The 19,168-nt window shown below is 36.1% G+C and overlaps 1 protein-coding gene and 1 long non-coding RNA gene across 3 annotated transcripts; both read left to right on the forward strand.

Moving 5' to 3' along the window:
- The first annotated feature begins 1,493 nt into the window (after positions 1-1,493).
- On the forward strand, positions 1,494-3,229 carry LOC106446869 (UDP-glycosyltransferase 84A3). The gene has a single exon (XM_013888678.3). It carries the CDS (start codon positions 1,615-1,617, stop codon positions 3,061-3,063), a length of 1,449 nt encoding a protein of 482 aa, XP_013744132.1. The 5' UTR covers positions 1,494-1,614; the 3' UTR covers positions 3,064-3,229.
- Positions 3,230-16,506: 13,277 nt separating this feature from the next.
- On the forward strand, positions 16,507-17,945 carry LOC106446877. 2 transcript variants are annotated; one of them, XR_001288874.3, is made up of 4 exons: positions 16,507-16,982; positions 17,218-17,261; positions 17,370-17,488; positions 17,577-17,945. It is a non-coding gene; the product is annotated as an uncharacterized LOC106446877 (long non-coding RNA). The 2 variants fall into 2 exon arrangements; XR_001288873.3 differs by having other exon boundaries at positions 16,507-17,261.
- The last annotated feature ends 1,223 nt before the right edge of the window (positions 17,946-19,168 follow it).

Raw genomic sequence — 19,168 nt, forward strand, 5'->3', positions numbered from 1 at the left:
ACGTTCCGAAGAATATCTAATCTATATATTTAAATATAGGATATCATTTGAAGTAGAAATTAGACTATATTATATGAATTTACGATATAGTATAGAATTTATAACTCGATTTTCTTACATTAACATTATATATCAAATGTTACAATATATAAAATTTTCAAAACACATCATAAATAGGAAAAAATCTATATTTTTGTGAGTATTTTATAAATCTGAATAATTTTTTTTTAAAGAATCTAGAAGATAAATAAGATTAGACGGGAAAACATTATACAAGAAAATAAAAAAAAAACAAAAAAAAAACAAAACCACTACATATGCTTATACCGAGGGGTATAATTGCAATTAATACAAATATATATTGTGTATCCTAGCCATTTAGTTGCTAGGGTCATTTGCCTAATTAATTTTTTCTTCATGGTTATATTTGCCAATTTCTCATAATAGTATTGTTTACGTTGTGTATTGTTTTTCACACTCAATATCTCCTATATATTAATTGAGAAACATTACAATTTTTTTTTTGAAACCACATGTCATCACTATGATAAACTTCTATCTAATTATATAATAAAAAATTTCTATTAAGCTAGCCAAAAATTCATTATAAATATTCTTTACTATTTCTTTAAACAAAAGTTACGAAATTGCTTAATATGGCTAAAATATATATGACAATTAATGATTTTGAATAATAAAGAATTGATAAAAATTAGTGTATCTTCTATCATGCATATTTGTTTAATTTAAAATTATTAAAATAAATTAAAACAATCACATTAACCATATAATAAATTTTAGATTTTTCTGTATATGTATATTTTTGAATTTTTTAAAACGACTATAAATTACTAAAACTGTTAACAGCCTCACATTCAATTTTTGTGATCCATGGTTTAAAAATTTTTTTATGACAAAATACAAATGATTATAAAATCATATAAGTAAAAAGTCTAATTTAATTAATTATTAAGATTAAATATATATATATATATATATATATATATAGTTTTAAATTAAACTATATGACATATAAAATACTAAAGTATTTTAATTTCTAAATTTACTTTGAATTTTGTTTTTGATAAAAGCTTTGAACAAATATTGAAAACTTAATTTAAAAAAAAATATAAATTACTAAAACTGTTAATCCCACAATGAAAGTTTTGTTATCCGTAATTTAAAGTTTTTGCTATAAAAGATACAAATGATAAAAAAAAACCCATATGAATAGAAAAACATCATTTAATAAACAATAATATTAAAAATATACTATGTATGTTAATATCTTTTATATTTAATTATAAATCCTATCAAATAGAAAAAAAATATTGTTTGGATTAATAAAATTGATTTATATGTTTGCACCAATTTAATTATATATATAATAGTTACTGACTTTTAGTTATTCAATATATATTTATTATTTTATAATAAATAAATACATAAAATACATAAAATAATTTATATATATAATGCTCCGCACGGCTGGTCTTAATCTACTATCATGGTAAAGCTAGAGAAGCAGTATGCGCTCACCTTAAATAATCCACCTTTGCATTGTTTTAAGAAAATAAAATCAGTTTCTAGTTTCCATAAGGAAAATAAAAATCGATGGAACCGTCTCTTGAGCATGTGATGCTCGTATCTTTCCCAGGCCAAGGTCACATAAACCCTCTACTTCGTCTCGGAAAGCTCATAGCTTCGAAAGGCCTACTGGTCACCTTTGTCACCACAGAGCAGCCATGGGGAGAGAAGATGCGTCAAGCCAACAAGATTCAAGACGGCGTGCTCAAACCGGTCGGTTTAGGTTTCCTCCGGTTCGAGTTCTTCAACGATGGGTTAGCAGACGATGACGAAAAAAGAACCAACTTCCAAGCCTTCCGACCACACCTTGAACTTGTCGGAAAACGGGAGATCAAGAACCTCATCAAGAGAAACGAGCAAGAGGAAAAGCAACCTGTGAGGTGTCTTATAAACAACGCTTTTGTGCCGTGGGTGTGTGACGTGGCTGATGAGCTTCTTATCCCTTCGGCTGTTCTTTGGGTCCAGTCTTGCGCTTGTCTCACCGCTTATTATTATTACCACCACCGGTTAGTTAAGTTTCCGACCAAAACTGAGCCGGAGATTAACGTTGAAATCCCAAGCTTACCGTTGTTGAAGCATGACGAGATCCCAAGCTTCCTTCACCCTTCATCTCCCTTTGCAGCTTATGGAGAAGTCATTTTAGACCTGCTCAAGCGACTTGAAAACCACAAGCCTCTCTTTGTTTTCATCGACACTTTTCAAGAACTAGAAAAAGAGATCATTGACCACATGTCTAACCTTTGTCCTCAAGTCAAGTTTAGCCCTCTCGGTCCTCTCTTCAAGATGGCTCAAACCATAAGCTCTGACGTTAAGGGAGACATCTCTGCCCCAGCGAGTGACTGCATGGAGTGGCTCGACTCGAGAGAACCATCCTCAGTCGTCTATATTTCCTTTGGGACTATAGTCCACTTAAAGCAAGAGCAGTTCGAGGAGATCGCTCATGGTGTTTTGAGTTCTGGTTTGTCGTTCTTATGGGTGGTTCGGCCTCCTATGGAAGGGTCAAGCGTGAAACCATATGTTTTGCCTCCTGAGCTTGAAGAGAAAGGGAAGATCGTTGAATGGTGTCCTCAAGAGAGAGTGTTGGCTCATCCTGCGGTTGCTTGCTTCTTAAGTCACTGCGGATGGAACTCGACAATGGAGGCTCTGTCTTCGGGAGTTCCCATGGTCTGTTTTCCGATGTGGGGAGATCAGGTTACTGATGCTGTGTACTTGGTTGATGTTTTCAAGACAGGAGTGAGACTTGGTCGCGGAGCGGCTGAGGAGAAGATTGTTCTGAGGGAGGTTGTGTCGGAGAAGCTGCTTGAGGCCACCGTTGGGGAAAAGGCGGTGGAGCTTAGAGAAAGCGCGCGGAGGTGGAAGGAAGAAGCGGAGGCAGCCGTGGCGTACGGTGGATCATCGGATAGGAACTTTCAAGAGTTTGTGGACGAGTTGGTTACGAAATCTGTGGCGAGAAAAGACAACGGAGAATACTCATGATGATGTCACGTAATATTCCAAATTGTTGATGTAACTCCGAAACCTAGACACCACTACAGTATTCATATTATCTTTTTCTTTTTCTTTTTGGGTAAATAACACATAAATCCCATCTCATGCTCTAGTGATGTCGTTTTCTATCAATTTTACATTCTATTCTATTTCATCACTTCGAGCCACAAGCACTTAGATTTTTAAAACCATTTTGATGCATTCACTGCAAGAAAACGTGGTCATAACGACCAAGAGTTACGACTACAATAGTGTCGTCGTAATGTAACATGATGTTTACGTCAACGTTAGTTAGGACGACATATAATGTCATCGTAAAGTAGACGTAAATGTCATCGTAAAGTAGACATAAATTTGCTACCAAATGTTTTCGTCGTAAAGTAACGTTTTTTTAACGACGATCTAGTCGTAGAATTGCTACAAAAAGTCTTCGTCGTAAATTAGTCATAATTATACGACTAGATTACGATGACCATTGGTTTCGTCGTAAACACGTCGGTAAATTACGTCTATTTTAAATATAATATTTTCCATCTAATTAACGACCTTATTACGAGGAATGCAGTTGTAAATTAGTAGTAAAGTTTATGGTAACATAAATTAGTCGTAACATTCCCACCTACCAAAATCGAAATTTTCTTATAAATATGCTCTCCTCGCTCTCATTCTCAAATGCACAGAAAAACAAAAAAAAAAACAAAAAAAAATTTAAAAATGTCTCGAGATATCTATGAGTTTCGGAGTTGGATGTATGCACACACAAAGATTCTGCAGGAAGAGTGACAAGTGAATTTCTCAACGGAGCATAAACATTCATGTACCAGGCAGAAAATACATCTCTCATGCAAGAAACAAGTAAAATGTTTTGTCCCTGTCGTAAATGCAAGAATACCAAGTTTGCTCAGAGTGAAACAGTTTGGAAACATATAGTAAATAGAGGATTTACTCCACATTACTACATCTGGTTTCACCATGGAGAGGGTGATAGTAGGAATGAAGCTAGTAGTAGTAATCAGGTTGAAAATGTTGGTAACAGAGATGAACCGAGTCATTTGCATTCTGAAATCCCTCTGGAGGATCAGATGGTAGATCATGATAGGACGCATGATATGGTTACATATGCATTTTGTGAAACTACATCAATAATAGAGGAAGTAGAAAATGTAGAAGGGCCTAACTTGGAGGCAAAAATATTTTATGAAATGCTAGCTGCAGCTAATCAGCCAATTTACGAAGGTTGTAGAGAAGGTTTTTCTAAATTATCATTGGCAGCTAGGATGATCATAACTTACCTGAAGCTTGTATGGATGCGTGGGCTGAGTTGCTTAAAGAGTATTTGCCAGAAGATAATTTGTGTGCTGAATCTTATTATGAGATTCAGAAACTTGCTCATAGTCTTAGCTTACCTTCGGAGATGATAGATGTGTGTATAGAAAATTGTATGATCTACTAGAGGGAAGATGCAGAATTGTTGGAGTGTAAATTTTGCAAGAAGCCACGATATAAACCAGAAGGACGTGAGCGGAATAGGGTACCGTACCAGCGGATTGGTACTTCCCTATTACGGATAGACTAAAGAGATTATATCAATCAGAAAAAACTGCAGCAGCGATGATATGGCATGCCGAACATACTCAGAAGGAGGGCGAGATCAATCAACCGTCAGATGAAAAAGCGTGGAAACACTTGAATTAGGTTCACAAAAATTTTGCAAGCAACATTCGAAATGTTTATCTTGGATTATGCACAGAGGGATTTTGTCCTTTTGGAATGCCTGGAAGACAGTACTCGCTTTGGCCAGTCATCCTGACGCCATACAACCTTCCACCAGAGATGTGTATGGAAAGAGAATTTCTTTTCATGAGTATATTGATACATTGGCCTAAGCATCCGAAGCGGTCTCTCGATGTTTTCCTACAACCTCTGATAGAAGAATTGAAGGAATTGTGGTGAACTGGGGCGCAGACATATGATTGACGAAAAAAAATTTTACAATGCGAGCAGTTCTTCTGTGGACCATCAGTGACTTTCTTGCATATGAGATGTTATCAGGTTAGACTACGCATGGGATACTAGCTTGTCCTTATTGTATGGGAAGCGTATGTGCATTTCAGCTGAAGCATGGTAGGAAGACGTCTTGGTTTGATTGTCATAGTAGATTTCTTCCCATTAACCATACATACCGACGAAACAAGACATTGTTCAGGTCAAAAGTGGTTGTACGGGACAATGCACCACCTTATTTATCTGGAGAGGAAATCAAGAAAGATATTGATTACTATGGTGCAGAAGAAACAGCCAGTAAATGAGGTAATTGGCATACTACTGCAAATATGGGTGATGGTTACGGGACACAACATAATTGGCACAAAAAGAGTATATTTTGGGAACTACCATACTTGAAGGATCTGCTTCTATGACACAATCTTGATGTGATGCACATAGGGAAGAACTTCTTTGACAACATCATCAATACATTATTGAACGTCCCCGGGAAGACAAAAGATAACAAGAACTCAAGGTTGGATTTGCATGCATTATGTTCTAGGAGTGAGCTGCATATTAACGACGATGGGAAAATTCCGGTTCCTATTTTCAGATTGTCAGCAGAAGCAACAGCGGCGTTGTTCAAGTGGGTGACCTCAGATGTGAAGTTTTCAGATGGATACGTATCAAATCTATCAAGATGTGTTGAACAGGGGCATAAATGTTCAGGGATGAAGAGTCATGACTGTCATGTGTTTATGCAACGACTTCTACCATTTACATTTGCGGAGTTCTTTCCAAAAAATGTTCACGAAGCACTTGCGGGTAATAAACGCATTACTATTAGAACATATATATAGACATACGAATATACCCTTGTATAGGATTAGGGTTTACTATGTAAAGCTATATATAGAGTCCTTAATAATACAAGGAGGGCATCGAGCACTACCTCTTATACACAAACTTACATGGTATCAGAGCGGGTTTAACCCTAGCCGTCAAATATCTTTCTTTCTCTTCACGTTTTCTTTTCCCCTCTCTTCTCTTCTCTTACGCTTTCTTCTTCCTTCTCCTTATTGTCTTATTCCCCTTTCCTCTCGATAGCTTTAACGGGTAATGACAAACCCTTTGGGATCAACCAGATCCGGGCATATGTCCCAATCATCCTTGACCTCCAAAAGCTCAACTATGATACATGGAGAGAGCTTTTCGAGACTCACTGTCTCACGTTTGGAGTTGCGGATCACATCGACGGCTCCTCCTCTCCAACACCAACAACTGAGAAACAGTGGCGCGAACGAGACGGACTCGTTAAGATGTGGATTTATGGCACGATCTCTGAAACGATACTTGAAACTGTTCTCAAAACCAATTGCACAGCTCGAGAGTTATGGCTCTCAATCGAGAACTTGTTTCGCGACAACAAAGAAGTCTGTGCCATTGAGCTGGATCATAAGCTGCGAACAATAACCATGGGAGATCTCGATCTCACCGAGTATTGCAGAAAACTCAAGAAAACCTCCGACCTACTCGGAAACATCGAATCTCCAGTTCCGGAACGCACTCTTGTGGCATACCTCCTCAACGGATTGACAGAGAAGTATGATAATATCATCAACGTTATCAAACATCAAACTCCTTTCTCAACATTTACCAAAGCTCAGTCAATGCTTGACATGGAAGAAAAGCGACTTGCAAAGCAAGTTAAGCCTCAACCTGTGCACACTCAAAACTCATCTGCGCCTACTATGTTGTACAATAGTTCTGATCAAGACCAACAACAACGACACAACAATCAATCCAACGGACACCAAGACATAGGATAAAAAAACAGGGGACGAGGAGGACGACACAATCGCGGCCGCAGATGCAACTACAACTTGTGGAATCAACAATACAGCTATCCACCGCAAGCATGGAACTATGGACCTTCCCCATGGTCATACCCGCAATACGGCCCTCCGTCAGCTCCTCCTACTTACTATCCTCCACAACACCAATATGCGCCTCCTCGTACCAGTATCCTTGGTCCCTATGTCACACAACCAAGAACCGAAGCCCACATGGCACACGGAGTTCAGACGTTCACACAACCGATGACTCAGCCACAATATCTCCCAGCGGAACTCACCAATGCATTCAACACAATGACACTACAAAACCCGGTGGACTCAACGTGGTACATGGATTCAGGAGCGACTAATCACATAACGGCTCAGCCAGGTACACTTCGTTCCACTTTTAATTCGAGTGTCAATCCATTAGTCATGGTTGGTAATGGATCCCTTTCACGAGTTACACAACTTGGAAATGGGATCATTGGTCCAAAACATCATCCTCTTCATCTTAACCATGTGTTGGTGTGTCCATCTTTTGTTAAGAATCTTGTTTCAGTTCGACGCTTCACCATTGACAATCATTGTTCAGTTGAGTTTGACCCGTATGGTTTTTGTGTAAAGGATCTGAAAACCAAGACCAAGCTGCTCCGGTACAATAGCTCTGGCCCGCTGTACTCGATGACTCCTACGAACGAGGCCACACCACTCGCATTAGCTGCTTCGACAACAAGTGCTTTGATTTGGCATCGTCGTCTCGGTCACCCAGGAAATTCAGTTTTATCTTCTCTATCTTCCGCTGGTTCTGTTACGTATAATAAGGCCGACTTGACAACATTGTGTCATGCGTGTCAGTTAGGAAAACATGTTCGCTTGCCTTTTAAATCTTCTACTTCGAGTGTTTCTGCAGCTTTCGACATTGTGCACTCAGATATTTGGACATCTCCTGTCTCAAGTTTTGGGGTCATGAAATATTATGTTATCTTTCTTGATCAGTTTTCTAACTTCGTTTGGGCATACCCTCTTCGGAAAAAGAGCGAAACGTTTGCCAAGTACTTGTATTTTTCTGCTTACGTCCGTAATCAATTCAAGTGTACAATTAAAGCATTACAATGCGACAACGGCGGCGAATATAACAATCGTGTCTTTCTGGATCATCTTGCGTCTGAAGGCACCAGTCTTCACTTCTCATGCCCGCACACATCACAACAAAATGGGCGCGCTGAGCGGATGTTAAGAACGATCAACAATCTCATACCATCCCTGCACTTCCAGGCACACATGTCACCACAATTCTGGGTTGAGACGCTACATACAGCCACACACCTGCTCAACATCCTTCCATCTAAGTCAATTGGTGACAAGGTTCCGTACACAACTCTGTTTGCTCGAGCACCAACATATCATCACCTCTGAGTTTTTGGGTGCCTGTGCTACCCTAACTTGTACGCAACATCACGTCACAAACTTTCTCACCGAGCATCTGATTGTGCCTTTCTTGGATACCCATCAGATCATAGAGGCTACAGGTGCCTTGACTTGAAAACAAGAAAGATAATCTTCTCTCGACATGTTACATTTGACGAAATGGTCTTTCCCCTGGCTCCATCAACAACAGAGTCTCCGGTCGCTGTCTTTGATCCTCTACCTCTTGATCTACCTCCACTGATCCCACGGCTCTCAATGGAAACAACACAAACGCCTGCAGCACCAACGGCTCCACTGCCACCTGCTCAGCCTACTCACCCTATGGTGACACGAAGCAAAAGCGGCATAGTCAAACCACAGGTACAATTGTGTCTCCACACAGCAGCTATGTCACCCCTACCTACCTCCCATGTCCAAGCTTTAAAGGATCCCAATTGGAATCCAGCCATGCAAATGAAATATGACTCTCAAATTAAAAGTGGAACGTGGTCTTTAGTACCGTGGCCTGTTGCTACTAATGTGATTCGTTCTATGTGGCTTTACAGGCACAAATTTGATGCAGAAGGGAACATTGTTCCCCACAAAGCACGATTAGTCAGAAATGGCAAATCACAGGAAGTAGGCGTCGACAGTGATGAGACATTTAGCCCGGTTGTGAAACCTGCGACAATACGAATGGTGTTGGACCTTGCTCTTGCTCGGGACTGGCCTCTTCACCAACTCGATGTCAAAAATGCCTTCTTACACGGCGATCTTGAAGAGACTGTTTATATGCATCAACCGCCTGGGTTTGTTGATCCTAAACGACCTAACCATGTCTGCCTTCTCAAGAAATCACTCTATGGGATTAAACAAGCACCACGGGCATGGTACAATCGTTTCACCACGTTTGTACGCAAACTTGGGTTCATTCAGAGCTCCAGCGATGCGTCTCTTTTTATATTCTGCAGAGGCTTGTATATGGCGTATCTTCTACTATATGTAGATGACATAATCTTCACAGCATCATCTCAACAGCTTGTCACCAAAATCGTTCAAGCTTTGAGCTCCGAATTTGAGATGACTGACCTCAGGCAGCTTCACTATTTTCTCGGTATTGCGGTCAAGCGAAACTCTTCTGGACTCTTCCTGCAGCAACAAAATTATGCCGCAGATATTCTCAACCGAGCAAACATGAGTGCCTGCAACCCATGTTTGACACCAGTAGACACAAAAGCAAAACTAGCAGCTGATGATGGACCACCTGTTAAGGATCCAAAGCTCTACCGCAGCCTCGCTGGAGCATTGCAGTATCTCACATTCACTCGACCTGACATGTCCTTCGCAGTCCAACAAATCTGCTTATTCATGCATGACCCTCGGGAATCACATTTCAACGCACTAAAACGCATTCTTCGGTATGTCAAAGGAACAATATCGCATGGTCTGCAACTCAACCGATCAGCTCCTACAAGTTTGATCGTCTACACAGATGCAGATTGGGCTGGTTGCCCAACAACTAGAAGATACACATCCGGATACTGTGTCTTTCTGGGTGACACACTCATCTCATGGTCCTCTAAGCGTCAAAACACAATATCCAGATATAGCGCTGAGGCTGAATATAGAGGTGTTGGCAATGGAGTGTCTGAAGCAACATGGCTACGAAATCTTCTCCTTGAGCTAAAGTATCCACTTCACCGTGCAACCATTGTTTACTGCGACAATGTAAGTGCCGTGTATCTCTCGACGAACCCTGTAAAGCACCAGCGGACAAAACATGTTGAACTTGACATACATTTTGTCCGAGAGAAAGTTGCACTTGGACAAGTACGGGTCTTACATGTCCCGTCTTCGATGCAGTATGCCGATATCTTCAAAAAAGGACTCCCATCGCCACTCTTCCTCGAGTTCAAGTCCAGTCTGAGCGTACGTGAACCTCCCGCTCGGACTGAGGGGGTGTGTTAGAACATATATATAGACATACGAATATACCCTTGTATAGGATTAGGGTTTACTATGTAAAGCTATATATAGAGTCCTTAATAATACAAGGAAGGCATTGAGCTCTACCTATTATACACAAACTTACAGTTACTTCTTAATTAATGTAGAAAACATAAATACATAATTTATCTTATTAATTATGTTTGCACATGTTAATTGTAGGTATTGGAGCTTTTTTTTAGAGATTTAAGCTCACATACCTTAACTGAAGATGTCATCGGACAACTTGATGAGAATATCCCGATCTTATTGTGCAATATGGAGAAATTTTTTCCTCCATCATTTTTTTGACGTCATGGAACATCTAGTTGTCCACCTCCCGTATGAGGCATTGCTTCGTGGATCGGTGCATAATGGATGGATGTATCCTTACGAGTGATCCATGAAACATTTGAAAGGGAAAGCAAAAAATCTTGCAAGGGTGGTTCAATTGTTGCTGGGAGTTTGAATGAGGAAACATCTCACTACACCTCGAACTACTTTGGGTCACAAGTCCGTACACGAAAAAGGGCTCCAACCAGATATGATAACGGTGGTGTTATGCCGAGATATATTATTAAAGATGTTCCAGACATAATCTGTCTGATTGGACGTCTAGGTGGGAAACTAAAAGAAGTTTGGTGGCCGAGTACAGAAGACGCTCACAGTGCCCACACATATATACTCCTTAACTACGAGGAGATGCAGTTATTCGAAAGATACAAATTAAAATTGTTTTCACTCTATATTTATACTTATTGTAATATTACACTATTAATTAATAATGATGATCAATTATTAAAACATCGATTTTGTGGCTCAAGTTAAAGAAGGTATACCTGGAATATCAACTAATGATCTCAATAAACGAAAAGACCAACAATGTCCCGAGTGCAAGAGCTGAATATGCGGCGAAAATGCAGGATGATTCGCAGCTCCAGATAGATTTGACAGCTGCCAACCGAGTCATTTCGGAGCTTCGGGCAGACAACCAGGCTAACAGAACCCACATTAGGTTCATCGCGGGGATGTTCGATGTTCTTGCAGAGACAAACCCGGCTCTTGCAGCGATGTGGTAAAATGTACGTCCGACCATTAATCCTGATCCCACGCCGGAAGAGCAGGTGGATTTGGAGTAATGGTCTGTTCACCATAGTGCCGAGATCTTTGACGACATCAACCTTAATAATTAGATTTTGTTTCGGTTATGTATTAATGTTTTTTATTTTCGATATTATAACATTTTGGATGTTTTATGATATATTATATTTTTCGTTAGAATTTTCCAAATTTAAAAATATTTTAAAATTTCATCTCAATTTCTTAATATTTTAAATTTATAATTAATGTTACCAATAAATATATTTTATTTTATATTATATATATTATATTATAACGTACGACGTATTACGACTAATTAACATCGAAATGCGATGCAATATAGTCGTAAATATTACGACCTTTTAAAAACAGTTGTCGATGTTTATTCGTCGTCATATTTACGATGACATAATGTCAAATTGTTACGTCCAATAAAAAACTTCTTCAAAGGAATTAAAGTTACGCCTCCTTTACGACGAATTGTTTTACGTCTATATTACGACGACATGTGTCAGTCGTGAGGATTACGTCTCCTTTACGACGAGCTGCTAACAACAATTTTGAATTCGTATTTAGTTCGTCGTAATCTATGTATTACGACGACTTAACAACCGATTTTGTATTCGTTAAGCCAGTGTTTTCTTATAGTAATTAAAGTAAATGTCGCCATATGGTTTTGAGGTCATAGTATTTTATAATTTTGATGGAAAATCATAGCATATTACAAAACTTACAATCTTAAAGTAACCAAATAACACAATAAGCTGAAGACGGAAGTGATTCTAAGAATGAGTTTGAAGTTATGATCACTATGTTCTCTTCAGACATATTTTCCTTTTCGTCTAGGTTCAGTTCAACTTGCGGTTCACTGATATATTAGGTTCTAGTTGTTTAGTTTCATTTACCGCATTCGGCTACTAGTTATTTATGAAATTACTGTAAAATTTAACATTTTACCCCAAAAATATGTTTATTTATTTATTTTAGTTTAACTGTTGCTCAGTTTTTCTTAAACTTTTTGGGTTTGCTTAATTAATCTCTTGCTTTATTTATCTCTTACCTTCCATCATCATGTGAGCATTAGACTCACAATCTTGTGAATGTTTATGACATGATGGTGGTCAATTAAGGCATGATCTTCGGGTATGCTTAGATTTGCTACGACCAATAGCATTAGATTTGGTACTGTTCCGGTGGAAAACATAATTTTACTGTTTTTTTGGTGGGAAAAACATTAATATGTTGTTTGATGGAAAAAGTTTTGCTTATGACGGAAAAGCTTTGTTTTCTGGTTTTGCCGGAAAATGTAATTTTATGGTATTGGAATATATAATTTCACAATTTCAGACGAAAAGCATAAATTTACCGTCTAACTATGAATACAGAATACCATTGGGATTTCATAGCTATGCCCATCTGGATATGATCTCTCTTGGGTTTGGATATTTTTTGAATCATTGTCAATTAAGGCATGATCTTCGGGTATGCTTAGATTTGCTACGACCAATAGCATTAGATTTGGTACTGTTCCGGTGGAAAACATAATTTTACTGTTTTTTTGGTGGGAAAAATATTAATATGTTGTTTGATGGAAAAAGTTTTGCTTATGACGGAAAAGCTTTGTTTTCTGGTTTTGCCGGAAAATGTAATTTTATGGTATTGGAATATATAATTTCACAATTTCTGACGAAAAGCATAAATTTACCGGCTAACTATGAATACATAATACCATTGGGATTTCATAGCTATGCCCATCTGGATATGATCTCCCTTGGGTTTGGATATTTTTTGAATCATTGTCCATTATTGATAACCCACCCCTCCCTGTTGGAACTCGTTTTAACAAAATGGTTTTAGACCATATTTCGGTAAGTTTATGGGCGAAGACGTTCGTCGGAATAACCGAATGTTTGACACTATGAAGTAGTGTAACCACATGTCAAAATCGTAGTGGTTTGAATGAGAAATGGAGATTTAAAGTGTGTTACTTGAAAAGCTTATAAAGCTTCAAAATTTGGCCAAATGTAAAAATTAGCAAATAACCACTTTAGAGATTATGGATTTGGACTATGGTATTAATTTGTTAATTGGACATTATATCCATTAACTTATTATTACACCAAACTTATGATAATCTTTTGTGTTAAATTGATTTTACACAAAAAAAAAGCAAATCCATATTGAAGTATATTAGTGCTTTTCAGATTGGTCAAACATAATATCTTCATTTTAATCACACAATAAAATCTAGGTGATAATGGTGTTTGACTCATCTTTATTATGATTAATATATGTATTAAAAGTCTCCATAATCCACTTGTACATTTTGGTTTTGTAAAAGCCACTAACTTGTGAGTCTCAATCTCTTTTCTATATAAGGCTAACTAGATGATAACCCGCGCCCTGCGCGGGATGAAAGGATTTAAAGAGATTTTTGAATCAATAGGTATTAGAAAGTTAATAGTGTTAGAAAGAAATATTACATGTTATATAATAAGGGGGATTCAACGAAATTGTGTATGTCTATATAAAGTAAGCTTGGATTTAAAAAAAAAACTTGTGTATTTGTTTTTTTAATTGAAGTATATTTCGTGGAAATGAATCTATAAGAGTAAGCAAAAAACTTATATAAAAATAAATTATGAAGCAAAGATAAAAACGAAACAAAAGCAATAAAATTATTGTTTTCATAAACTAAATTATAAATATAAAATAAAACGAAACATAAGCAAAATAATACTAAAATATGAAAGAAACAAAATATAAGGATACTACTTTACGGATGAGGAGATGTAATCATACGGCCTTGTATTTATATATGCAAGACGCGGGCCGAGGGCAATTATAGCCATTTGCCATAATTTTTTCCGTAAAATCAATTAAAATTATGTCCAAGGCAAAATATTCACATCCCCTTTATATTCAAAATACTGAATTTTGAAAACTTGCCTTGATCGTTGCTATGCGAATTTATTGGAATAGTATAGGAAACAAACTGAGATTCTAGTCAACTAAATTAAATTCAAAATTAGTCAGTGAAGATCAAAAATATGATTATATGATTCGGTTTCGACGATGAATTTCCATTACCAAATTCGGCCAATATTAATAAGTACATATATAACCGGAATTAGTGTTATATTTAGCTTCATATTTCCTAATTTGAAATATTCATACGGCAATCATGCATTGTCACTCAAGTATTGTGTGGTTGACAATGCTTTTATGATCTTTCAAAATTATATTATGGCAATCAATACCATAATTGCCATATTTTCTAATTTATTGCATTGATAGATGGTTATCAACATTGCCAAGGATCTCGAGTATATCATTGATTATTTTCATATGTGATATAATATATAGTGTGATATATTCGATATGAAAATGAGATTCCTTAGTATTTTTTATGTAATATAATATATGGTAACCGGTTTTAAAATGATATAAAACACATTAACATAAAATCGAAAAGTAACACAACAAAAGCAACACTCGGTTTTGATATCATCTTCATTAAGATCACATGTAAAGATACATTAAACCGATTTCAAACTATAAATTATAATCTTCATTAAGAAAAATACATTAAACCGATTTCAAGTTATAATCTCATTTGATATAGTGTGATCTCGAGTATACATTTAAACAACATTCGAGTATAGTAGTCATATGTAATATAATATATGTCAACCGGTTTTAAAATGATATAAAACACATTACCAAATAACCGTTACTTCTTTCGTCTACATTGAGATTGTACGTTACCAAAATATACTATTAAAACATTATGCTAAGCTATAATTAATAAATAATGGCAAAGAATGTAATAAATCTAGTAAAGAGAGGGTTTTTAATTAGAGAGTGTGAGAGTGAATATGGTGTTGCCACATAGGAAATGACATGTTGGTTAATAATACATGAACATAAGGTTAGTCTTAAAAAATGTTCCTCTTTTAATATAAAAGGGATAAGCCATTTAGAAAAACGGACATTCATACAATCAAAAAAACAATTATTCTACTTAGAATAGTTATGCTAGTATTTTTTTTTTTTTGAGTCTGAGAGTACATCACAAAAATAGGATCGATAAATTCTGTTTTTCGGTGATGGTAAACAGAAACAATGCTGCAGTTATATCCTGGGAATCTGAGCGCCATGAAACCGTCACACTACGGGGCGTTTAAAGATTTAAGGAAAGAGATTAACTATCTCGACTCTGCAATTCTTTTTTATTTTGTTATTTTGTTATTGAAATTTTAATTTATATTCTTATTATTCTTTACAAATATCAGTTGTCCCATGGTAGTAAAATAAAGTTAGTGAACCCCCTCCCTGCGCAAATAGTGGCCCGTGTGAATAGTCTAAGTGAGCTCTGGACGGACTAATTGACAGTGACACCATTAGTTCGATAAGCTTGAATCGTCTGTTCCATGTCTGTGTGTTGAAGCGAATAAAACATATATTTTGTGATTACTTGGATAACATTAATTTGGTTGCAGAGACGTTTTTGTTGATTTGTCTATTGTGGTTTGTTAGGTTTATTGGTTATTTGATTGACTGATATATGAATATTCAGGCATGCATGATGTCATTTTGTTTGCATCTTTGTTGTATTGTCGTGTGTAACTGACATATATCTGCGGATTTCACTAAAAATTGTCACTTTTTTTCAAGTAGTAATAGTCTGAAGAATACATCCATCTGTCTAATTTAGTTTAAAGTTTCCAAAATGTAATATGGAAAATTTCAAATACGGTTCCATCATTTAGGTCGGTTGTTTACTTGTTTATATGATTTGTATAAATGACATCTCAAGACTCTAGCATGCATGCAGTCATTTTGTTTACATTATAAGCTCAAGATATTTGTATATTAAATAGAAAATTTTAAATAATTTAATATTCTAACTTCTAAGAATCAATATGCTAAGACCATGTTTATCGGTGATCCTTAAGCTAATTTGGTGATTTATTTAAATGAAAACAAAATTAAAGGAGAAAAGTCGATCCTTAATGGATAGTTTTTGTAACCGATTATTATGGTGGTTTTTAGACCACGTGTCTGGCCCACAATTTTTCTATTTTTTTTTTCCTTTTTCTTTTCTTTCTTTCTTTCGTTTCTCACCGTTTCGTATATTCTTGTTTTCTCCATCAGAGGAGAACGATCCAGAGAGACGACAGATGCGACTCCATCGGTCCGTCTCGATCCTCACCGTCGTGTTCTCTCGTCCTCTCCGTCACAAGTGAATCGAAGCAAACACCACAGACGAAGACTCTCTCGTTCCTCACCGCGTCTTCTCTCATCGCGATTGTCCGAAGAAGGATCGAAATCCACGACTTGCGTCTCCTCCGTCGGTCCTAACGGCGACTCCTCCGTCTTCTCTTGTCTCCTCCGTCAGACGAGTTTCTCGGTCCTGTTCGCGTCTCCTCCATCATCTCTTCTCAAACCCGTTAGAGAAGGACCAAAACCCACCATAAGCTCTTGTATTGCTCTTAACTTCTAGAAGATCATATTGGTGCTGACATAGTAGATATGGAAGCTTAAAGTTCAATTCTTTTGGATACAGATTCGTCTCTTTTATAAAAGGTTGTCCCTTTCTGTATATTTAGATTAGTTTTCTAATTTAAATTTGATACCGAGCATTCTGCATTTGGATGTTTGTTGTAGTTGTTTAAGTGATGAAAAGCTCATGACTTTTGGTTTCTCTTGGCAAAGCTGATCCACAGACCAAACCTATGGATTCTCCACAGCTTTTGTCAAAATTTATTATTCTTCGTTGTTCTAGTTTCGGAGAATTGAGTTTATATTTTTGTTCCTGCAGGTCATTTACGGATTAAGCTACCAGGACCTGCAATACTAGGAGAGGTAATTTCAATTGTTCAATTTGTATTTTTCATCGTGGGTTATGATTGTTTAGTTGGTAATCTGATTCATTATCTTTGACACACTGATACGTCCTTGAATGTGGTCTAGTTCTGTTGCCTGTTAACAAGAGAGGACTATTACATTCCCCAAAAACTGATCTCTGTCAGAAAGTATCAAGCTTTGAGCTTGATGATTCTCTAGTTCATTGTGTTCTTCCAATATTTGAGGTAATTTAAATAAGTGGGTTCTCACTAGTTTCCCATTCTTCTTCTTCTGATCTGTGCTTATATAGTGGTTTGATATTTTGTCTTTAAGGTAGAAGATGGAGCAGTTCAAAGAGAGGAAGTTCGCAGAGAATGTGGTAAAGGTTTCACTTCTTCTACAGCTCTTTGTGGTCACATGGCTTGTCACTTTGACAGAGAGAAGAGGGTGTCATGTTCTCATTTTTTTCAGGTCAAGATGAGTGTAAAGTCATCAGTCATCAGTCACGGACTTGTGTAGTAATCACTTGTGCAATGCTTACGTACTAACTCTTGTAATCTTGTATTCTTGCAAACTCTTGTAGTCATCAGTCAGGACTTGTAAAGCTTTGTGTCTATATAAACTTGTGAACTCTTGTAGTCTTGTCTATATAAACTTTGTATACCAAACTTTTATTCACAACACAACACTCTTCTTCATTCATCACACATCTTCTCTCAATTTCCTTCTCAAGTTCTTTTTTGAAACCAAGTTTCCTTCGACTTGTAAACAAGTTTTATAAAAAAAAATTATCTCATAATTTCTTTTTCTCAAAACACTTTTGAGTGATCACTTGATCAACATTTTGATCACACCTTTGAGAATTTTTTCATTCATTTACCTTTGAGAATTTTTTCATTCAAGCTCAGATTTTTTTTCCGAATTATTCTCAATTATTGTACTAATCTTTGTTATTATGTATTTTTTAAACCTATGTTTTAAATGTTATATTTTTATATGTTTTATTTAATAAATAATTTTTTTTATTAAAATAAATAATTTGTTTTAAGAACCCCTAATTAAGAAACTCCCATTGGACCGTTCAAAATGAGAGTTTCTTAACTAGAGTTCTTAATCCCACTTAAGTATATTTAAAATATTAAATAATCATTAAGAAATCCACTTAAGGATCATGGGATAATCATGCTCTAAGGATTATTTAATTGACTACACGACTATATTAAAAAAGATTCACATTTAATGATTGCAGAAATGTGAGAACATCATCAACTCTGTATAGTGATGGCTCTCAGAAACGGTAAAATATTGTTTTTTTTATTTTGTTTTTTTTTTAAATAATTAAACCGCTAGAAGATTAACGAAAATGAACCTCTCGTGAAGATATTTTTTTTAAAAAAATTTCGTTCATCTTTTTAACGTTTTGTTTTTGTTTTTACTTGTGAGAGTCTCAAGAAAAGTTTCCGTTGCGATTATGAACATTTTACATATAAAACGTTTGACTAAGCTTTTCATTTACGGTTTAGAACTTGGAGCCCTTCCACCTGTGCAGAAAAGAAGATATTTAATAAATAAAAAATTTAAAAATAATAAAAAAACTGAGGAAAGAGAGAATATGGTTCTCATTTGAGAGGTTTTTAGAAAATTTGTAGATAGGTGTCCAGTTTTAATAGCTGACATTCTTTTAAAAAAGAAAAAAATAACTGCATGAATAAAAACTATAAATAATAATATATAACAAGTTAGAAACTGTGGTGGGGTTTGTAACGGTTAATGTTGTTTTTAGGTTTATAATTTCATCTACAACAAGTCTGTATATGAAATTAATACATATGATATGTACATTATTTTTCATTCTATAAATATTGAAAGTAACGAATTTTATTGTTTGTGTAAAATTTCATTAATTCGACGCATTTTTGTTATTA

Source organism: Brassica napus, chromosome C1 (assembly GCF_020379485.1).
Source record: "Brassica napus cultivar Da-Ae chromosome C1, Da-Ae, whole genome shotgun sequence".
Lineage (NCBI taxonomy): Eukaryota > Viridiplantae > Streptophyta > Magnoliopsida > Brassicales > Brassicaceae > Brassica > Brassica napus.

What these genes read in the sequence shown, in the direction of transcription:
- LOC106446869 (XM_013888678.3), top strand. Translation starts at nt 1,615, where the DNA reads ATGGAACCGTCTCTTGAGCATGTGATGCTCGTATCTTTCCCAGGCCAA.